Source organism: Trachypithecus francoisi, unplaced genomic scaffold (assembly GCF_009764315.1).
Source record: "Trachypithecus francoisi isolate TF-2019V2 unplaced genomic scaffold, Tfra_2.0 Lachesis_group13, whole genome shotgun sequence".
Lineage (NCBI taxonomy): Eukaryota > Metazoa > Chordata > Mammalia > Primates > Cercopithecidae > Trachypithecus > Trachypithecus francoisi.
In genome coordinates this window covers 185093-206825 of record NW_022681458.1, presented here as the reverse complement: position 1 = coordinate 206825, position 21733 = coordinate 185093, and the positions used below count along the sequence as shown (strand labels likewise).

Here is a 21733-nt window from a genome sequence, read left to right as displayed (position 1 = left end):
AGGGCCCAGGTGCTCGGAGCCTTCCCCTTTGCTGCCCTCCTGCCCCTCTCCCTGCTTCTGCGAGCGTTTTTCAACTTGTACAATGTGCATAAAACGTGAAATTCCCCTTGGCCATTTCCAGGCGCGCAGCCAGCAACTCCCGGCCCTTCCCCCCCCGGGCCCTGAGTACCGGCCTCGCCCCGAAGGAGGAGCCCGAGGCCTCCGTCCCGGCGGCGATGCTGCGCCGTCAGCTGCTGGCGTGGCCCGCGTGGTTGTTCCGCGGTCCCCCGGGGCCGCGCGGGGCCTGTGCCCTGGCAGCCGAGGGCCGGCCGGTTGGCCCCCTGGCCCGCAGGGGCTGCTGCTCCGCCCCCGGGACCCCCGAGGTGCCGCTGACCCGGGAGCGCTACCCCGTGCGGCGCTTGCCGTTTTCCACGGTGTCTGAGCAGGACCTGGCCGCCTTTGAGCGCATCGTGCCCGGCGGGGTCTTCACGGACCCGGAGGCGCTGCAGGCTCCCAACGTGGACTGGATGCGGACGCTGCGAGGTGGGTGAGGCTTACGAAGCTGCGGCGGGGCCGCGTCCCTGCTCCCCTGCGCCTTCCGGTGGAGGCTTCAAATCGAGCTGAGAACAAGCTGGGTGGGGGGCAGCCCTGGCTGCGCTGAGAGGGGCGTGTCCACCGCCACAGGCTGCTGGAATAAATGACCACGAACGAGTCGCTTAGAACAACCCAAGTTTTTTTTTTTGAGACGGAGTCTTACTCTGTCGCCAGGCTGGAGTGCAGTGGCACGATGTCGGTCACTGCAACCTCCGCCTCCCAGGTTCAAGTGATTTGCCTGCCTCAGCCTCCCTAGTAGCTGGAACTACAGGCGCCCGCCACCACGTCCCGCTAATTTTTGTATTTTTAGTAGAGACAGGGTTTCACCATGTTGGCCAAGATGGTCTCGATCTCTTGACGTCGTGATCCGTCCACCTCTGCCTCCCAAATTGCTGGGATTACAGGCGTGAGCCACTCCGCCCGGCCAGCAACTCAAGTTTGTTGGACGCAGTGGCTCTGCCTGTATTCTCAGCTGCCCTGGAGGCTGAAGCCAGAAGTTCAAGACCAGCCTGGGCATCGTAGCGAGACCCGCCCCCCAACTCGCGCCTCTCCCCCATCATCTCTAAAAATAAAAATAAATAAATAAAATTAGCCAGCCCAGGATTAAAAAAACAAACAGTAAAAAAGTTACTCCAGTCCAGGAGTTCAAGTTTGCAGTGGACTGTGATCTCACCACTGCATTCTAGCCTGGGCAACAGAGCAAGACTATATCTCTAAAAAAAAACAGAATTCCCCTCCCCACCAAACCCCACAAGTTTATTCTTTAAGCTCTAGAGGCCAAAAGTGTGAAATCAGGGTATTACAGGGCTGTGCTCCCTCTACTCCCTCCAAAGCCTCCAGAGAAGGCGCCTTCCTGCCTCTTCTAGCTCCTGGTGGCCCCAGGTACCAAATTACTCCAGTCTCTGCCTCTGTTTTTCATACAAGTTTCTCTTCTCTGTGACACTTCTCCATTTGTCTTATAAAGACACTTCTCATTGGATTGAGGACCCACCGTAATCGGGATGATCTCATCTCAGTACTGTCAACTTAATTACACCTGCAAAGACCGTTTTTCTTTTTTTTTTTTTGAGACGAAGTCTCGCTCTTTTTGCCCCAGCTGGAGTGCAGTGGTGCGATCTCGGCTCACTGCAACCTCCCCCTCCTGGGTTCAAGCAATTCTCCTGCTTCAGCCTCCCAAGTAACTGGGATTACAGGCGCCTGCCTCCACGCCCGGCTAATTTTTGTATTTTTAGTAGAGACAGGGTTTCACCATGTTGACCAGGCTGGTCTTGAACTCCTGACTTCAGGTGATCCACTCACCTTGGCCTCCCAAAGTGCTGGGATGACAGGCATGAGCCCCGGCGCTCAGCTGGACTATTTTTTCTTTTTCTTTTTTTATTTTTGAGATGCAGTCTCGCTCTATCGCCCAGGCTGGAGTGCAGTGGCGCGAGCTCGGCTTACTACAAGCTCTGCCTCCTGGGTTCACTCTATTCTCCTGCCTCAGTCTCCTGAGTAGCTGGAACTACAGGCGCCGCCACCATGCCCGGCTAATTGTTTTTGTATTTTTAGTAGAGACAGGGTTTCACAGTGTTAGCCAGGATGGTCTTGATCTCCTGACTTCCTGATCTGCCTGCCTCGGCCTCCCAAAGTGCTGGGATTACAGGCGTGAGCCAACGCGCCCAGCCGCGTTTTTTCAAATAAGATCCGATTCACAGGTCCTGGGGCATTGGGAAGCGGACATACCTTTTTGGAACCCACTAGGTAAGATGAAGGGCTCCTGGCTGGCCACGCCTGCTCCTCTCCTCCCACTGCACTCCTGCTCACTGGCTTACAAGTCTTTGCATGAATGAGGAACTTCTCAGCCTCCGGGTCTGGCACTTCCTTTTGGTAACAGTGCCCAGTTTTCTCTTATTTTTATTTTATTTATTTTTTTGAGACTGAGTCTTGCCCTGTCAGGGTGGAGTGCAGTGGCACAATCTCCGCTTACTGCAATCTCCACCTCCTGGGGTCAAGCGATTTTCGTCTCAGTCTCCTAAGTAGCTGGGACTACAGGCCTCCGCCACCACAGCCAGCTAATTTTTGTATTTTTTTTAGTAGAGATGGGGTTTCACCATGTTGGCCAGGCTGGTCTCGAACTCCTGACCTCAGGTGATCACCCACCTCGGCCTCCCAAAATGCTGAGATTACAGGGATGAGCCACCGCACCTAACCTAGTTTTCTCTTATGAAATGATTGCAGGCTGGTGTGGCGGCTCACACCTGTAACCCAGTTCTGTGGGAGATGACTTGAGCCCAGGAGTTCAAGACCAGCCTGGGCAACATGGTGAAACTCTATCTCTACAAAAAATTAAAAATTAGCTGGGTGTGGTGGCGTGTGTCTGTGGTCCCAGCTACTTGGGAGGCTGAGGTGGGAGGACAGCTTCAGCCTGGGAGGTTGAGGCTGCAGTAACTGTGACGGTACCACTGCTCTCTAACCTGGGTGACAAAAAAAAATGATTTCTGAGATAACATAACCTACGTGCTTACACAATTTAAAAAAATCAACATGGTGTTCTTGCTAAAATAGTAAAGCGAGGTAGAAGAGAATTGGTTGACTCTAATTTACAACAAAATGATATAGTTAAACCTGTAGCACTGGCACCAGGTCCTGGGGCTGAACATAGCACCTGGTGTGCTGTCATTGGGAAGATCTGGAATTGTTTTTATCTTTTTGTTGTTGTTGTTTTGGCCCTTGTAGAAGATTGAAAGTGTTAAGAACACTCAAAGTTTCCAGACCATGTAATCTGGGAGTGCAGTGTATGCTAAAACAGTTCAGAAAGTTAGCAAGTTCAACTGGGATCTAGGCTTAGATATTGGAAGCAGCTCTTTTCCTGCAGAAAGGCTGGGAGTCACTGGAAATTGCTGGACCAATGGTCACTACATAGGAGCTCTCTTGAGTGGAACGGCCCCCACCCTCACCCTGCTCCCTAAATAAGGACCTCTCTGGGGTGATCTCAAGCTACAGCCTTGAGCGTCCACCATGGCCCAGGGCCTGCGGGCTCATGATTGTTGTCCCTGGAGCCAGGTGAGGATGGACGTCCACTCTGGGCTTGGCTAAGTCAGGCCCCAGTCCTGGGTCAGCACTGCTGCCTGGGTGGCCCTAGGCAGTTGACCCTCAGTGCCTGCCCTACGAAATGGGGCTTGGAGCCACTGCCTTGGGAACGCCACGTGGGTGAGTGGGGCAGGAACCTAGCATGAGCCTTGAGCACAAGGCTTGGATTCTCGTGCTCCCAGCCTGCACAGAGGCCAGCACCCTGGGCTATGCTGCTGCTGCACTAGTGGGCAAGGGGGCTCTCCCAGAGCTTGCAGGAGTGGGGTGGAAGCTATAACTGAGATTGAGGGGTGGCCACACTATTCCTCTCCCCTACCTTGCCTGAGCCTGACTGGGCAAGAATTGGCTGTCCCCCTGGGACCCCTCTCTCCAGTCAGCACCCTTTTTGGAAGTCCGTGGCAATGGACACCCTGTTTTGCTGCAGGGCCGCCCCTCAGTGTCTGTGTGCACCAGTGGGAGGGCACCTTCCTCTGCATCCAGCTGCCCGGAGTTTGGTGAGGGCAAGGCTGAATTTCACTCATCTTTGAGTCCACAGGTTTGGTCCTGAATGTCTGCTCAGCAGGTTTTTACTGAGGTGAGGCTTAGTTGTTGAATTTTAGATGAATTGCCCCTTAGTGTGGCTTGCTTTTGGAGCGAAAGCGTGTCTAGACTTCTGAAAACTCATTAAGCATCATATTCAAAAATCTAGACCATTTGCTCAGGATGGATGCTGCAGACGTTTAGTGAGCGTGCCTACACTGGCAGGAAGGTGGGGGTTTCGCGGTGTGAAAACAGGCTGGACCCTTGTGTCACCTCTGGCGGCTCTGCCCCCACGGCCCCCTCTCTCTTTGTGGGGCTCCCATCGTTAGTTAACACTGGACCACTGGGAGGGAGCCGTCCTTTTTATCCTTCCCGTTAGAAGGTAAACATCACAGGAGTGGGAAATTCTGTCCTTCTGTCCACATTCTGTGTCTGGAATGCAGCCTGGCCTGCATTCTGGGGCGCACTCATGTATGTATTGAGAACCCTGTCACAGTGCATCCCAAGTGTGCCCAAGTTGAAAGCTTTGCCATGAGTCCTGGGGCTCCCGAGCTGAGTCGGGGACAGGGATGCAGCGAGCGCAGGTGCCACAGTTCCCTCAGGTGCTGCGTTGAAGTGTTTGCCAAGGCCCATGCGCCCAGCAGGCCCCTCTGCAAACATTGCTGGTTTGATGAAAGAGAGATTAAGTGGCTTTCCAATCAGAAAAGTAAGGTGGACACCACAGCCTGGTTCTCAGAGCTCTGTGAAGAGGTGACAGGCACCTGTGATTGCACCTGCTGTCTGTCTGCAGCCCCCATCACCTGGGAAAGTCGTCTCAAGGAAACCCAAAGGTAGAAAGACGCCAGCTCACTTGGGGCAGCAGTGGTTAGCAACACCGGCCAACTAGCTTAGAGGGCTCCCATTGGTCACATCCAGGCACTCAGCAAATAAGGCAGCCAAGACTTACAGCCCAGTGAATAAAATGAGAAGCCGAGAGCCCTGATCACTGTGAATAAGCAGCTACATAAACATGTGAATGGGAGCAAGGGGAAGGCCCTCCCTCGTGGCAGGGTCAGCTAAGAGGCCAGGCGCGGCAACTCTTGCCTGTAACCCCAGCCCTTAGGGAGGCTGAGGTGAGTGGATTGCTTGAGGCCATGAGTTCAAGACCAGCCTGGGGAACATGGTGAAACCCTGTTTCTACTAAAAATATCAAAATTAGCCAAGTGTGGTGGCAGGCACCTGTAGTCCCAGCTACCTGGGAGGCTGAGGTGGGAGGATCACTTGAGCCCAGGAGGTTGAGGCTGCAGTGAGCTGTGATTGTACCACTGCACTTCAGCCTGGGTGACAGAGTGAGACCCTGTCTCAAAAGAAATAAAAGGAAATGTAGGTGGACGGTTGGATTTAGGAAAATCACTCGTTGGCAACCCATCCTAGTAACTGATTCAGTCTAAGATAATCAAAGATGTTAATGGGTGAAGCTTGAGGAGTGACAGGATGTCCACAAGGTCTCGAGTGTCTGCGTGTGAGGTGCGCACACATCACGAAACGAAGTGTGGTGGCGTAAGCCTGCAGACAGCCCGTTACCATGGGACCGAGCTGACCTTTCCACAACCTCAGACCACCAATGCCTGGCCTGTGGGACTCTCGTCCATGGGCCCAGCCTCACCCACCTCTGCACACTGCCCAGTGCCCGGCCTGCCACCTCCCACGTGGGACCTAGTTTTGGTTTTTTTGAGATGGGGTCTTGCTCTGTTACCCAGGCTGGAGTGCAGTGTTGCAATCATAGCTCACTGCAGCCTCGACCTCCTGGGCTCAGGTGATTCTCTCTCCTCAGCTTCCCAAATAAGATCACTGTCTGGGGGCTGGGCACGGTGGCTCACGCCTGTAATCCCAGCACTTTGGGAGGCCACGGTGGGCAGATCACGAGGTCAGGAATTGAAGACCAGCCTGGCCAACGTGGTGAAACCCCATCTCTACTAAAAATACAAAATTTAGCCAGATGTGGTGGCGGGTGCCTGTCATCCCAGCTACTCGGGAGGCTGAGGCAGGAGAATTGCTTGAACCCAGGAGGGAGAGGTTGCAGTGAGCCGAGATCGTGCCACTGCGCTCCAGCCTGGGCGACAGAGCGAGACTCCGTCTCCAAAAGAAAAAGCTGACTCTGGGGAGAGCGTCCACTTGCCTCATCCGCAGCTCCCCCCACGCTGTCTCATGGGGTCTCCTTCCTGTCACAGGCTCTAGCGAGGTGCTGCTGAGGCCACGGACCTCGGAAGAGGTGTCCCACATCCTCAGGTGAGGTGGTGGCGCCCGGCTCCCCAAGCCCTTCTGTGTTGCCTGCCGGTCATTTCCTCGTGGAGCCTGTGGGCAGCTGGGGTGACACGGTGTGAAGCCAGCCGATGACATCTGGATTTGTGTGTCTCAGTGTTTGTTCTGTGGTTTTTAAGTGCTATCTCAGTGCATCTATGGTGTGTAATCATTTCCCCCCATTTGGCAATGCCCCTGCACACTTCTTTTTTTTTTTTTTTTTTTTTTTTTTGAGACGGAGTCTCACTCTGTCGCCCAGGCTGGAGTGCAGTGGCTGGATCTCGGCCCACTGCAAGCTCCGCCTCCCGGGTTTACGCCATTCTCCTGCCTCAGCCTCCCGGGTAGCTGGGACTACAGGCGTCCGCCACCTCGCCTGGCTAGATTTTTGTATTTTTTAGTAGAGACGGGGTTTCACTCTGTTAGCCAGGATGGTCTCGATCTCCTGACCTCGTGATCCGCCCGTCTCGGCCTCCCAAAGTGCTGGGATTGCAGGCTTGAGCCACCGCGCCTGGCTGCCCCTGCACATTTCTTGGCACCATCTGTAACAGCAAAGATCCTCCCCCATGGACACGCTACAGGGTGGCACTGGTCTCCAGGTTTCCATGATTGTAGACAGTGCTTTAGATCATCCTCAGCAGGTACTTTGTGGCAATTTGCACTTACTCTGTTAAACTCCGTCCCTGGGGCTTGCTGCCTCCAGGGTTTATTTAATGTACGTGGGCAGATTCCTCTCTCCAAGTCAGGGAGCTTTGGTTTCTCCAAACCCTTACCCATTGGGTGTGCTCAAGGCTTTGGGGCTTTGCAAAGGTGCAGACTGCTTGGGAAGGAGGTATCCTTGGGCACACATCTGGGGGAGGATGGGCCAAGGGTGGGGAGATGCAGGCAGAGGGTGGAAGGGGCAGTGCGGTCGAGGAGCCCTGGGCTGGGCCCTCTGTGAGCACAGTGTGAACGGGAAGGACGGGAGCGGGGCGTGTAGGACGTTCTGTCCTGTGAGGGAAGTCTTATACGACATTAGAATCGGGGCCTCCACTTCCGTCACCCTGTGCACGGCTCCTGGATTGGCATCTGTCCTTCCTCAGAATCACTCACATGCATGAGCTGGGGAGGACCCCCTGCCGGGGCTGCAGGCAGAGCAGAGTAATCAGGATTTGGGGTCAGGCACTGGTCCTGTGGCGTGTCCTTGGGGATGGTGGCGTGGGGGTGGGGACAGAGCCCCGATGTCCTTCCTGTCCTCATCCCAGGCACTGCCACGAGAGGAACCTGGCCGTGAACCCGCAGGGGGGCAACACAGGCATGGTGGGTGGCAGCGTCCCCGTCTTTGACGAGATCATCCTCTCCACTGCCCGCATGAACCAGGTCCTCAGCTTCCACAGTGTGTCTGGTGAGCCTGTGCCGCCCTTCGGGGCCCAGGTGTCGCTCCTGGTGCTGGTGGAGTTCTTCCTTGCCAGCGTCTGCGACTTGCAGTGCTTGGGTGGGCGAATGAGTCAGGGGCGGGGCTGGGGAAAGAACCAGCGTCTGTAGCCTGGCCGCCCACCCCCACCTCGCCTGGCCTCTCCAGACATGCCTGCTGTGGGGTCACTTTGATGACATATGGTGAGGGCTGTCACTCCAGTCCCTTCTGGCTCCAGCCCGCTCTGGAGGTGTGTGCGGTGCAGAGTGGCAGGCAGAGGGGATCCTGTGCTCACATGGCACGGCAGACCCAGGGCGCCAGGGCATGGCAGGCATGAGGGGATCCTGTGGTCACGTGGCGCGGCAGACCCAGGGTGCCAGGGTCCTGCTCTGGAGCTGGGCCTCTCCCCACAAGGCCGGGCTCCAGGCCCCAGTCACTCTCTGGTCAGGCACCTGCACTGTAGGTGTTGAGCAGCATCCCTGGCCTCTGCCTACGAGGTGCCCATGGCACCCCCAGCCCAGAATGTCTCCAGACACTATCCCACGTGCCCAGGGCCAGGTTCAGCCCCAGCCGAGAATCTTCCCCCTTCTGCTCCTTTCCAGGAGCATGTGTGGGCGGGAAGTTTTTCCCTCTCTTTTCATGTTACCCATTTTTCTTTTGTGTCACTATAATCATAAAGGTCCTGTTAGGCCTGGGTGTGTTCAGCCTTGGGCCAGCGATGTGGGGGCGCCTCTTCTCCTCGGCCCTGGCGCTGAGGCTGATGTTCCTTCTGGGTGGCCTGCCTGTGCAGGATGGGGGTGGGCCCCACCAGCCCCGGGCCCACTGGAAGCCGAGTGCTGTGGCAGCCTGGGCGCTCTTTGCAGGAATTCTGGTTTGTCAGGCGGGCTGCGTCCTGGAGGAGCTGAGCCGCTACGTGGAGGAACGGGACTTTATCATGCCGCTGGACTTAGGAGCCAAGGGCAGCTGCCACATCGGGGGAAACGTGGCAACCAACGCCGGGGGCCTGCGATTTCTTCGATACGGCTCACTGCATGGGACCGTCTTGGGCCTGGAAGTGGTGAGCTGGGGCAGCCGCTTGGCGCAGAGGTGGCCATGGGGTGTCCTCTCGCGGCTCTCGTGGGCCCACATGGTGGTGCAGGTGCATGGGCCCCTCAGGGACGTGCAGGCTACATACTGGGGGAGGCCTGGCCCTGCCCTGCCCTCCCATGAGAGGGCGAGTTTGTGTCCACTGCCTCGGGCCACACGGAGAGAATGCAGTTACAGGGGCCACCGCCCTGGCAGTGGTGGGCTTCCGGGAGCCGGGTGTGAAGGAAGGCTCATCCAGGGTCGGCTTCGTGACCTTCTGTCGACCGCTGTTCCTCCAGGGCCCCTCCATTTCCCCACACCCTCACCAGCCGAGTGTCATGGGCAGAGCTCTCTGTCCTGTTTACCCAAGTGGACAAAGCAAACACAAAACCATGCTTTGCTGCCATCCAGTAAATTGTGACGCTCCAGTAGCTTTTATTCTGGCCAGCCACTGATTATCTTCATTATAAATTATTTTCTTGCACTCACGAGCTGTATAAGCCTCCAACTCACAGTACCAGCACACAGGACGCGGAGAGGCCGGCAGCTCGGGAGCTTTGATGCCTTACGGCTGGTGGGTCCGGAGGTGGCTGGGTCCTGGGCTTGGCTCTTTTGTGCGTTCTCAATGCCCTACTCCCAGGGAGCCTCCCCACTGCCCCCAACCCCAGGCATGCCCCCTGGGCAGTGAGCTGCTGTGTGTGGGGGGGTGTCACTCATATGGGAGGAAAGTCCGTCCTTCAGCCTCTTGGCATGACCGCAGGCTGTTGCAGCAGTGACACCTGGCCCCAGAGGCGACCGACGCGGTGTCAGGAGGCTGGCAGGTGGGTGAACACGCTTCTCTTCGCCCCCAGGTGTTGGCCGACGGCACCATCCTGGACTGCCTGACCTCCCTGAGGAAGGACAACACAGGCTATGACCTGAAGCAGCTGTTCATCGGGTCGGAGGGCACTTTGGGGGTCATCACTGCGGTGTCCATCCTGTGTCCGCCCAAGCCCAGGGCTGTCAACGTGGCTTTCCTCGGTGAGCTTCCTCGATTTGCGCCTTGAGACAGGGAGGTGGGCTCGAGCGTCTGCTCTGACGGGGCTGGTGTGAGGAAGGGGATGGAGGGACCCCCCCAGGACTGTCAGTTCCCGTGTCTCCTGACATCTCTGCTTCCAAGGGAATCCAATCCAGGGCCTGGCCTTCCTGGTGGTCATGGGTGAAGGTCTGGAGTGAGGCCTGTCTCTGTCTCTGGTCAGAGGACACTTCATTTCATAACCAAACTGAGGCTTGTGTTGCCTCCTTCGCCCCATTGTGTTGGTGAAGTAGCTTGTGGTGTAAGATTGAGGGACGTGCTGTCCTTTGGCATCGGTTCAGGACACCATTCTTAGTTACCGTGGGCATGAAGAATGCCCTCCTGTAATGGGGGTCTTCCCTAGTCAGCCCAGATTGGGGGTCTCAGCAGACCTGCCTGCTGCCGTGTCTCCACAGGCCTGTTTTCCTCACGGCCGCTTCTGCGGTTCTCCCAGGACGTGCCTTTGTCTCCTTTCTTGCTTTGTTTGAGTTGGGCGGGTTTATCCAGCATCTCCTCCGTAGGAGTTCAGAAGTCGCACAGCCCAGCAGTCTTCACGTGAGTGGTGGCGGGTCTAGCTCACCAACTCCCAGTTCAGTGTCTTGAGCTGCCAGAAGATTGGGCAGCCCTGGAGGCTGCTGAGACTCCACTTTTTCCCTCAGCACTTACATCTCGTGATGTGTGTTCCGTATTTAAGCAATCTCACCAGGATTGTTATTTTATGGCCACTGTCTCTGCCTTCCACTGTCTTGCGTCCCATCTTCCGTTTGGGAGTATGTTGCAAACATATCCTCGTTCATTTCCTGAGGTAAAGGTCTCCTGGTGACCACTTCCTCCCTTTTGGTGTGTCTGAAAATACCTTTATTTCACCCTCATTCTTGAAGGCTCTTCTTCGCAGGCACACGGCTGCAGGCTGTCGTTTGTTTTCTTTCATCTCGGTGGAAATGCCGCCCCCTGTCCTCTGGCCTCCTTGCTGTTGGGTACTTCGCTGTCTGTAGGCGCTGCTGTGAAGGGATTCTGCCTCTGTCCCGGCCCCCTGTGGGCCACTTTAAACATCGTTCTTTTTGATCTTCTAAAGTTTTCAGTGTGTGGTGTTAGTTCTTTTTCATCTCTTTGAATTACTGAATTTCTTAAACCTGTGACTTGGCATCTTTTACCAGTTCTAGAAATTCTTATCCGTTATTGCTTCAGATATTGCCTGTGTTTTCCTTTCCTTTTGGGAATGTGATTCAGGATAGGACGTCCTGTCCGTCTTCTATGTCTCTTAATCTCCCCTCCGTATCGTCATCATCGTGTCTTCCTGTGCTGCATTCTGCGTGATTTCTTCTCATCTGTCTTCCAGTTCACGAATGCCCCCTTCTGCTGTGTTTTATATGCTGCTGAACCCCTCCATGGATGGTTCGCTCTGTCCATTGAGTTTTACATTTTGATTATGAAAGTTTTTTATTTCTAGAAGTTTTATTATTTTTTTCAAATCCGCAATATCACTTTTTATAGTTTTTTATTCTAGGTATTCTCAAGCTCACCATTTGTGTCTTTAAACATAGTTTGTCGTCTATAATGCCAGCACTTTGGGAGGCCGAGGTGGGTGGGTCACTTGAGGTCGGGAGTTTGAGACCAGCCTGGCCAACATGATGAAACCCCATTTCTACTAAAAGTACAAAAATTAGGCTGGGCGCAGTGGCTCACACCTATAATCCCAGCACTTTGGGAGGCTGAGGCAGCCAGATCACAAGGTCAGAAGTTCGAGACCAGCCTGATCAACAGGGTGAAACGCCATCTCTATTAAAAATACAAAAATTAGCCGGGCATGGTGGTGGACGCCTGTAATCCCAACTATTTGGGAGGCTGAGGCAGGATAATCGCTTGAAACCGGAAGGCAGAGGTTGCAGTGAGCTGAGGTTGCACCATTGCACTCCAGCCTGGGTGACAGAGCGAGACTCTGTCTCAAAAAAAAAAAAAAAAAACTTTGAATAATTTTTTATGATGTTTTATAATCAGGCAATTCCATTTTTTCAAGTCTGTAGTCAGTCTGTAAAAGTTTTTTTAGAGACAAGGTCTCACTCTGTTGCCCAAGCTGGAGTGCAGTGGTGTGATCATAGTCCCTGGGCTCAAGCCATCCTCTTGAGTAGCTGGGATTACAGGTGCATACCACCATGCCTAGGTAATTTTTAAAAAATTGTGTGTAGAAACAGGGTCTCATTATGTTGCGTAGGCTGCTCTTGAACTCCTGGGCTCAAACGATCTTCCCACCGTGGCCCCCTAAAGTGTGGGGTTATAGGTGTGAGCCTGAGCCACTGCACCAGCCTGTGTGGTCTGTTTTTAGTGTCTGTTGTTCCTGCTGGTTCACCCTCCTGGCTCCTTAGTTTCTCGTGTGCTTGGCTGGCTGTGGCAGTGTTCAGCTCATTACGTTTGAAGAATTATTTGTAGGGGTTCCTAGATGCCAAAGACAAAGCACCTTCCTTCAGAGAGGGTTTGTTTCTGCTTTTGCTTGGCAGGTTTTGGGTCTGTGCAGCCTGGGAGTGACCAAGTTCATAGGATGAAATTCTGTGAACCTCCCAGGCAGCAAGTCAGTACAGGGCTGTGTAGGGCTGATCGAGGGTCATGATTTATCAGGAAAGTGTTTTTTTTTTTTTTTAAATATTATTCTTCTGTATATTTTTGAGAGACAAGGTCTCACCCTGTCACCCAGGCTGCAGTGCAGTGGTGCAGTCGTGGCTCGCTGCAGCCCTGACCTCCTGTGCTAAAGGGATCCTCCTGCCTCAGCCTCCCAAGTAGCTGGGACCAGGTGTGTACCACCATGCCTGGCTAAATTTTAAAAATTGTTTTGTAGAGACAGGATCTCACCGTGATGCCCAGGCTGGTCTTGAACTCCTGAGCTCAAACAATTCTCCTGCCTTGGCCTCCCAAAATGCTGGGGCTACAGGCATGAACGCCTGCGCCGGGCTCCATTTTGCTTTTTTCTCATTCTGTTCAACCACTTCCCCTGCAGTCTTTGGGGCAAGTTGGTTGGGACAGGTTTGCTTCTGGCCCTGACTCCTAAGATGTGGCCGTGTGGGGGTCTCCTGGATTCCTCACTCTGGGTGGGCTGGGAAGCTTGAGGCCAAACCTGCTGGTGGGGCGAGGGCTGTCGGCCAAGAGCGGCGCTGGGCTTGGTGCTGCTCAGCCCCCAGGGCAGGCTCTTCCCTTGCTCTTGATGCTCTTCAGCATTGTTGTTTTTCTGGGACAGAGTCTCACTCTTGTCGCCCAGGCTGGAGTGCAGTGGCGCGATCTCAGCTCACTGAAACCTCCGCCTCCTGGTTCAAGCAATTCTCCTGCCTCAGCCTCCCAAGTAGCTGGGATTACAGGCGCCTGCCACCACGTCCAGCTACTTTTTGTATTTTTAGTAGAGACAGGGTTTCACCATTTGGCCAGGCTGGTCTCCAGCTCCTGACCTCAAGTGATCTGTCTGCCTCAGCCTCCCGTAGTGTGGGATTACAGGTGTGAGCCACCGCGCCCGGCCTCTTCAGCGTTTTTCTTCGGTGTTTTTGGCCCAGCGTTTGTGGTGTTTTCACTGGGCGCTGGGTCACGTGGCCTAGCCCGTCGCTGCTGGGTGGAGGCCGCTTCTCCTGGATCTGCCCTAATCAGGACTTGCCAGCTTCACTGGTGCCTCTCCCACCAAGGCTGCCACTCACTGTCCTCCCACCACCAAGCCAGCCCTCAGTTCTCATTGCCCCTCTCGCCTATTGCCTCTGGCACAAGCCTGGCCTGTGATGCTGCCCCCACACCCCCTTCTTGCCAACCCTCCACCTTCAGCTCCTGGTGGGGCTCCTCACCCCTGACCCCGGAATGGCTGGGGCAGCCCTGACTGCTTCTGCCAGACTCTCTCTGGGTGGCAGTGCTGTCTGGATCAGTGGGTCCTCTTCATCCACGTTTTCTGTTTTCTGCTCTCTGCTCTGATCCCACTCCAACTGCAGTCACCTGTGTGCCACCTGCCTGTGGTCCTGGGAGCCCGAGGCCAGCCCGGCTGCCGCATCCTGCTCTTCCTGCCTCCAGGTCTCAGATAGGAGTCACTCGCCTCTTTGTGCCACACCCACATCTAAACCGTGTAGAACAGGCCTATGAGGATGGCCCTGGTGTCCCGTGTACTCGTGGGCTCAGTCCGGCTCTCCAGGGCCCCGGTCAGCCCTGGCTCCTGCCCTCCTGCAGCTGGGGTGACTTCCCACGTGGCACTCTTGTCCCACTTCCTGGGGCTTCCCACCCACTCTGAGCAAGATGCCAAGTCCCCACTGCTAGACCCTCCACCACCACCGACACCTCCCACAGCCTGGCCTCTGCGCGTCTGCAGCCACACCCCATCATGGTGCTTGGGCCACAGGCCTCGAGGTGTTCCCGTGTCACCCAGTGCGGGTGTCTGCCTCCAGCCTCTGCACTTGTGAGACCTTCTCTCTGGAAAATTCTCTGATACCCACGTGCCTTCACATGGCTTCCCCATCTCGCCCTGAAAGATGGGCAGGGCCCCTCCTGCTGCAGCGTCTCTGGAGCTGGACACCTGTGGACACCTCCACTCAGTTCCTTTCCATCTTTGTCCTTGAGGGTCAGCTTCCCCAGGGCAGGGGCCTTGCTGGTAGCCCCCCAGCTGTGGAGCACTGCAGGGAGCTCAGGGTGTCCGGTAAACGCCTGTTGGATGAGGTCCTGCGTGCAGGGAAGACCTGAGTGCTGATTGTGTTAAGAGAATTGCAGCCATTCCCAAAGGCTGCCTGTTGCTGGCCCTGTGTTTGCAGAATTCCCAAGATATGCCCCCTCTGAGTCCCACTGCTGTCTCAGGTGCTGTGTGGTTCTTCGGCGCCTTCCCCTCCTGATCTGATGCTGGTGGTGATACCAGGCGTGTACCTGCCGGGCGAACCCTGGGCTGTTTCTTGCAGTGCCAGCCCTTGCACTCCTCGCGGCTGCCCAGCTTACCCCACATGAGTCGGGCTGATGTTGCTGCTTTGAAGGGGGACTTGGGTGGGCTGGGCTTGGCTCTGTGCAGTGCTTGACGTGCTGTGACCCGTTTCAGGCTGTCCAGGCTTTGCTGAGGTTCTGCAGACCTTCAGCACCTGCAAGGGGATGCTGGGCGAGATCCTGTCTGCATTCGAGTTCATGGATGCTGTGTGCATGCAACTGGTCGGGCGTCATCTCCACCTGGCCAGCCCGGTACAAGGTACTGACCCCCATGCAGGGGCCAGCTGGTCCTGCAGCTCCTTCTGCACCTCTGGACACATGGGACGGCTCAGAGGCCCTGGGGGGTGGAGGGTGCCCGGGCGGAGCGTGGAGTGGCTGTTGGGCTCATGTGAAAGAAAGCTGCTCTTTTTTTTTTTTTTTTTTTTTGAGACGGAGTCTCGCTCTGTCGCCCGGCTGGAGTGCAATGGCCGGATCTCAGCTCACTGCAAGCTCCGCCTCCTGGGTTTACGCCATTCTCCTGCCTCAGCCTCCTGAGTAGCTGGGACTACAGGCGCCCGCCACCTCGCCCGGCTAGTTTTTTTGTATTTTTAGTAGAGACGGGGTTTCACCGTGTTCGCCAGGATGGTCTCGATCTCCTGACCTCGTGATTCGCCCGTCTCGGCCTCCCAAAGTGCTGGGATTACAGGCTTGAGCCACCGCGCCCGGCCAGAAAGCTGCTCTTAACATATTTAGGACAAAGAATAGGGTGCCCTGGTCCTGTGTAAGGTTTGTAGTTACACAGATTTCCTGATCATCTGCAAGAAGGACGGGAAGGAACTAAGTGGCTATTTTTGGTGAGTGGGGAGACTTTCTTTCCATTTCTACTTTTCTTTGTTTTCCCATGTTGCTTTCTGTAAGCATGTTTTAATTTTATGCTGGGAGAAAAGCCAATAATTTTTTCTGTGGAGGGATGGAGTTTCTCACTGTGGCCCAGGCTGGAGTGCAATGTCACGATCTTGGCTCACTGCAGCCTCCACCTCCCGGGTTCAAACGTTTCTCCTGCCTCAGCCTCCTGAGTAGCTGAGATTACAGGCACCCGCCACCACACTTGGCTAATTTTTGTATTTTTAGTAGAGACGGGGTTTTGCCATGTTGACCAGGCTGGTCTCGAACTCGTGATCTCAGGTGATCCACCCACCTCAGCCTTCCAAAGTGCTGGGATTACAGTGTGAACCACCGTGCCTGGCCAAAGACAACTTTTTTTTTTTTTTTTTTAAACCCAAGGACCAAAGAAGTCATCTGAACCCCAGATTACTCCCTTGGGATCTTTGTTCTTTTTTTTTTTTTTTTTTTTTGAGACGGAGTCTCACTCTGTCACCCGGGCTGGAGTGCAGTGGCCAGATCTCAGCTCACTGCAAGCTCCGCCTCCCGGGTTCACGCCATTCTCCTGCCTCAGCCTCCTGAGTAGCTGGGACTACAGGCGGCCGCCACCTCGCCCGGCTAGTTTTTTGTATTTTTTAGTAGAGACGGGGTTTCACCATGTTAGCCAGGATGGTCTCGATCTTCTGACCTCGTGATCTGCCCGTCTCGGCCTCCCAAAGTGCTGGGATTACAGGCTTGAGCCACTGCGCCCGGCCAAAGACAACTTTTTAAACCTCCTGAAAGTCAGCTCAACCAGAGAGCTGTGTGCTCCGCAGGCTGCCTGGGTCCTTCTTGGCCTCGAAAGATCAGTGGTTGCTATCACAGCCATTCCGCCCGAGCAGCCCTGATTCTTGCCCTGGAAGCTCTGCTCACTCTGCCTTCCTTGCTTACTTCTAGAGAGTCCGTTTTACGTCCTCATCGAGACTTCAGGCTCCAACGCAGGCCATGACGCTGAGAAGCTGGGCAGCTTCCTGGAGCACGCACTGGGCTCCGGCCTGGTGACTGACGGGACCATGGCTACCGACCAGACGAAAGTCAAGGTGCCCCATGTTCTGCTCGCAGGTCCCCTCTCTGTCCGTCAAGTCCAGCCTTGTCTCGGGATGCCTGGAAGGGTCATTGGTGCAGCCTAAACAGTGCGGGGTATGGCTGAAATGTGACTGGGTTTCACGGCTTTAAGAGAGTAATCTCTTTGGATGGAAAATGTATTCCTGGTGTCTAGGCCATTTTCATTAATGTTTAAAAACTACTTCTTCCCCACCGTGTCCTTCCCCAACCGCATGCTGTGGGATGAGCACGGGGACTGTGCCATTGCCAGTCCCCCGCAGCCTGTGGTTCAGCGGCCAGTCAGCAGCACCTCTGCCTAGAGTTGTGTGGGATGAGTGAAGGCAGGAGGAACCCCTGGGGCTGTGGAGGCTTAGCCCGGACCCAGGAGTCCCAGGGTGGGCAGTTTTCTGGAGGAAGGGGCCTTGACTGTGTTACCGGATTATTTGTCCTTTTTGGATGCCAAAGGAAGGAGGGTCAAGGCCTGCGGCAGTGAGAGCCCTGGGTCACCGTCACTGTGGCCTGGGCAGGGGAGGAGCCCTCGGTCACCACCACTGGGGCCTGGCTGTGGGAGCCCTTGGTCACCATCACCGGGGCCTGAGCTGTGGGAGACGTCGGTCATTGTCACTGGGGCCTGGGGTAGTGGGAGCCCTGGGTCACCGTCAGCAGGGCCTGGGCAGGGGAGGCGCCCTCGGTCACCGTCACCGGGGTCTGGGCAGTGGGCGCAGGCCTTTACTCCTGCTTAGTTGGTTCCAGGCTCGGGTTAGCCTGGGTGTTACCCTTACCCTATCCCCCCTCACCTTTGCCGCCTGACTGTCCTGATTCCACTGCTTCTGGGCAAAACCGTGTCTGCTCCCAAGGGCTGGGGTGCGGTTGGCTGGGCTCACTCTTGTGTCCCGGTGCCCGGCCCAGGGGCATCCTCTGGGCGAATGGCAGGTGTGTGATGCTGTCTCTGTCGACCGAGAGGCATGATCAAGTGTGCGTCCTTCCTAGGTCTCTGCCTGCCTTTCCTGCGTTTATCTAAGTGGACTGTGACAGTCAGCTCCCCTACATTCTGCTGCAGTAACAAGCAGTCCCCAGGTCCCAGTGACCACATGAAGATGGGCTCACCCTCCCTCGTGTTCTGTGTGCGTGATCGCTGTGGCTGCATCTGCTCCTGTGCCTTCCAATTCAGGGGCCTGGGCTGAAGCAGCTGCCTGGCCAGTCTGTTTTCCCAGCAGAAAGAGCAGGACGGCCCCCAGGGCTTCTCTCAGCTTCTGCTCGGGATGGGGCAGGAACGTGAGCCCAACCGCCCTTGGTGGTGCGGGTGGGGACCCTCATCCCACACTGGCTGCTTTGCTGGGGTGGCAGTCATGCAGCCCCCCACCATCCCCAGGAGGGCTACCCTGACACCCTGGCCTCCACACATCAGCCCCCACGACCCCCACAAAGAAGGGCTGCCCTCGACACCTCCAACCTCCCTGCCAGCTCCCATGCCACCCCCAGGCGGGCTGCTCCCCACACCCCCAGCCTCTGCACATCATGCCCCATACCACCCCCAGGCGGGCTGTCCCCAACGCCCCCAGCCTCTGCACATCATGCCCCATACCACCCCCAGGCGGGCTGTCCCCAACGCCCCCAGCCTCTGCCCATCAGTCCCCAGCCCCTCCACAGCCTGGTCCAGTCCTAGACTTGTGCCTTGAACATTAATGCCCAGAGCCGGGTTCATGACCAGGACAGGGCCGGGCGGGGCTGGTCCTGTGTTCACAAAGTCACCTCCAGAAGCTTCCTGGGACAGGTTTGGGAGAGACCTTGCATGTCTGTCAGTACCTCATTCCGGCTCATTCTCCACGGGTGGCTAATCTGGCCTTTGTTTTTGGCAGATAGCAAAACCACCCTTTCTTAGGTGTGCGGCTTGACAGGTTGACCCGGATATGCGCTTGTGTGCAGTTGCTCTGAGGCTTTTCTCTGCTATTGTCCGGCGTTGGCGAGGCTGTGGGCAGGTCCTGAGCCATTCTTTTCTGCTTTCCACTTTGTGGTCTTTTCCTTCTGGGAGCCCTGGGTTTTTGGACATGTTGAGAAAATGGGGCTTACGCAGGTCCAGCTGCTGCTGCAGGGGTCCTGTGTTTAACGGGGTCTCTCAGCCCTGCCCAGGCCCCGCTGTAGCCTCAGCCCACCTGAGTGGAAGCCACACTGGTCATGCCAGACGCCCCGGGCTCTTCTGAGTAGTGACCACGGTGGGTCTGATTGGCAATGCCCATCCACCCGTCACGTGTCACTCAGCAAACCTGTTAGGGAGATGCCTCCTGTGCCATGTTCCTGCCGGCTGACAGCAGTGACCAGGGCGGGAGAAGCCTTGACCCCTGAAACTCACACAGCAGAAGGAACAAGCTCAGCCCACAGCCCCTCAGAGCCAGGAAGCACCGGGGAGGAGGGCAGGGTCAGTCAGGCAGGGTCATGGGATGTGCCGGGGAGTGCCGGGAGGGCTGGAAAGATGACCCTGAGGGGTCATTTCAGCAAAGACTTGGTGTGGGGAGCAGAAAGTCTGGTGCAGGAGCACGAAGGCCCTGAGGGGGTGTGTGCCTGCCATGTTCTAGAACCTTCCAGAGATGGTGGGCATGGAGCCAAGTGACTGAGGCGTGAGCAGGCAAGGGGAGAGCCCATCTTGTGGCCACGCGGACACACGGGGCGGCTGGTCTGATGAGGTGGGAAGGCCCCGCAGGCAGCAAGGTGCCCACCAAGCCGGCCTTGCAGCCGTGCCTGTGCCACTGTGATGAAGGGTCTACAGAAGGCGCGGTTGCTCAGGGCATGGCGTGACCCAAGGGGCTGATCTCACCAAACTATCTCTAAAAGTTTGAGAGGGGCCGGCCCGGTGGCTCAGGCCTGTAATCCCAGAGCTTTGGGAGGCCGAGGCCAGCTCGGTCAGGAGACCCTAACCCAGTGGCGTTAGAGGAGTTAAAGACACACACGCAGAAATGTAGAGGTGTGAAGTGAGGAATCCGGTCTCACAGCCTTCAGAGCTGACAGAGATTTACCCACATGTTTATTAACAGCAAACCAGTCCTTAGCATTGTTTCTATAGATATTAAATTCATTAAAAGTAACCCTTAAGGGAAACGAAGGGATGGGCCGAATTAATTGCAGCAGGAACATGCCTTTAAGACACAGATCGCTCAGGCTTTTGTTTGTGGCTTAAGGCCGGGCGTGGTGGCTCAAGCCTGTAATCCCCGCACTTTGGGAGGCCGAGACGGGCGGATCACAAGGTCAGGAGATCGAGACCATCCTGGCTAACATGGTGAAACCCCGTCTCTACTAAAAATACAAAAAACTAGCCAGGCGAGGTGGCGGCGCCTGTAGTCCCAGCTACTTGGGAGGCTGAGGCAGGAGAATGGCGTGAACCCGGGAGGCGGAGCTTGCAGTGAGCTGAGATCTGGCCACTGCACTCCAGCCTGGGTGACAGAGCCAGACTCCGTCTCAAAAAAAAAAAAAAAAAAAAGAATGCCTTTGAGCGGGGGCCAGGTGTTCTTGCCCTCGTTCCCGTAAACTCACAACCTTCCAGCTGTAAACTCACAACCTTCCAGCTTAGGCCGTATGGCCTTTCTGGACGTGTTACATTGCTACAGAGATTTTGTTTATGGCCAGTTTTTGGGGACCTTCCTCCCAACAGAGGCAGGAGGATCACTTGAGCCCAGGAGTTTGAGACCAGCCTGAGCAACATGGTGAGACTTCAAAAAAATAAAAAATTGGTGGTGGGGAAATGGGGGAATTTTGGACACTGGTTAGATTCCCAGTGATGGTGAGGAGTTGTTATTTTTTTAAGTGTGAGTGTGGCATTGTGGTTATGTCAAAAAAACAGAGTCTTTTTTCTTTTTTTTGAGACAGAGTCTCACTCTCACCCAGGCTGGAGTGCAGTGACACAGTTGCAGCTCACTGCAGCCTCGACCTCCTGGGCTCAAGCGATCCTCCTGCCTCAGCCTCCTGAATAGCTGATTCTACAGGTGCCCACCACCAAACCAGCTGATTTTTATTTATTTGTTTTTTATTTTTATTTATTTTTTTAAGACGGAGTCTCTCTCTGTCGCCCAGGCTAGAGTGCAGTGGCGCAATCTCGGCTCACTGCAAGCTCTGCCTCCCAGGTTCATGACATTCTCCCGCCTCAGCCTCTGGAGTAGCTGGGACTACAGACGCCAGCCACCACGCCCGGCTAATTTTTTGTATTTTTAGTAGAGATGGGGTTTCACCGTGTTAACCAGGATGGTCTCGATAACCTGACCTCGTGATCTGCCCGCCTCGGCCTCCCAAAGTGCAGGGATTACAGGCGTGAGCCACCAGGCCCGGCCGATTTTTATTGTTTTTAAGAGACGGGGTATGTGGCTCAGGCTGGTCTCAAACTTCTGGGCTCAAGTCATCCTCCTGCCTCAGCCTCCCAAAGCTCTGGGATTACAGGTATGAGCCACTGTGCCCAGCCAAGTCTTTCTCTTAGAATTTCCTGAAATGATGGGGTCTCTGGAGGGGCAGGTGCTGGGCTTGAGCCCTGGGTGGGACCTTGCAGGGGAGAGGTGGTCCTGCAGCCCAGAGAGGATGGCTCTGTCTTCTTGTGGTGCAGATCTCCACAATGAAAGCTGGAAGCAAGTAAAAGCCCAGCAAACCACAGGCCAGTTGATCTGAGCCCCAGGATTTGGCCCCAGGTTCCGCTTTAGCCGCCAGCACCATCTGTTCCTCTTCAGAATCCTTCCTCCCTCTTGGCCTGATTGCCGTGTCCCTCCTCCCTCACGACCCGCCCACCATGTCCTTCTCTCCCCATGGTCCGCCCGCCGTGTCCCTCCCTCCTGCCCCGACATGCCCCTTGAGCTGCCTGGGCCCTGCTGTCTTCCTGTCTGCCTGGGTGGCTCTTTGTGCCCCCTTCCCTACCCTGCCCTTCTCTGGTTCAGGGAGCGTCCAGG

General features: G+C 55.8%; 1 protein-coding gene across 5 annotated transcripts in view; it reads left to right on the top strand.

Annotated features, from left to right (window-relative positions):
* Window positions 1-21733, top strand: part of D2HGDH (D-2-hydroxyglutarate dehydrogenase) — a 33485-nt gene that overhangs the window by 432 nt on the left and 11320 nt on the right. For 2 of the 5 annotated variants that reach the window (XM_033229451.1, XM_033229450.1), the window contains exons 2-8: window positions 122-522; window positions 6372-6429; window positions 7683-7822; window positions 8695-8888; window positions 9748-9916; window positions 14986-15129; window positions 16668-16810. In XM_033229451.1, coding sequence (XP_033085342.1) covers window positions 122-522; window positions 6372-6429; window positions 7683-7822; window positions 8695-8888; window positions 9748-9916; window positions 14986-15129; window positions 16668-16810 — 1249 coding nt within the window. Of the gene's footprint in view, window positions 1-121; window positions 523-6371; window positions 6430-6956; window positions 7080-7682; window positions 7823-8694; window positions 8889-9747; window positions 9917-14985; window positions 15130-16667; window positions 16811-21733 lie in introns of those variants that run through there. The other 3 variants (XM_033229454.1, XM_033229453.1, XM_033229452.1) reach the window with 3 other exon arrangements.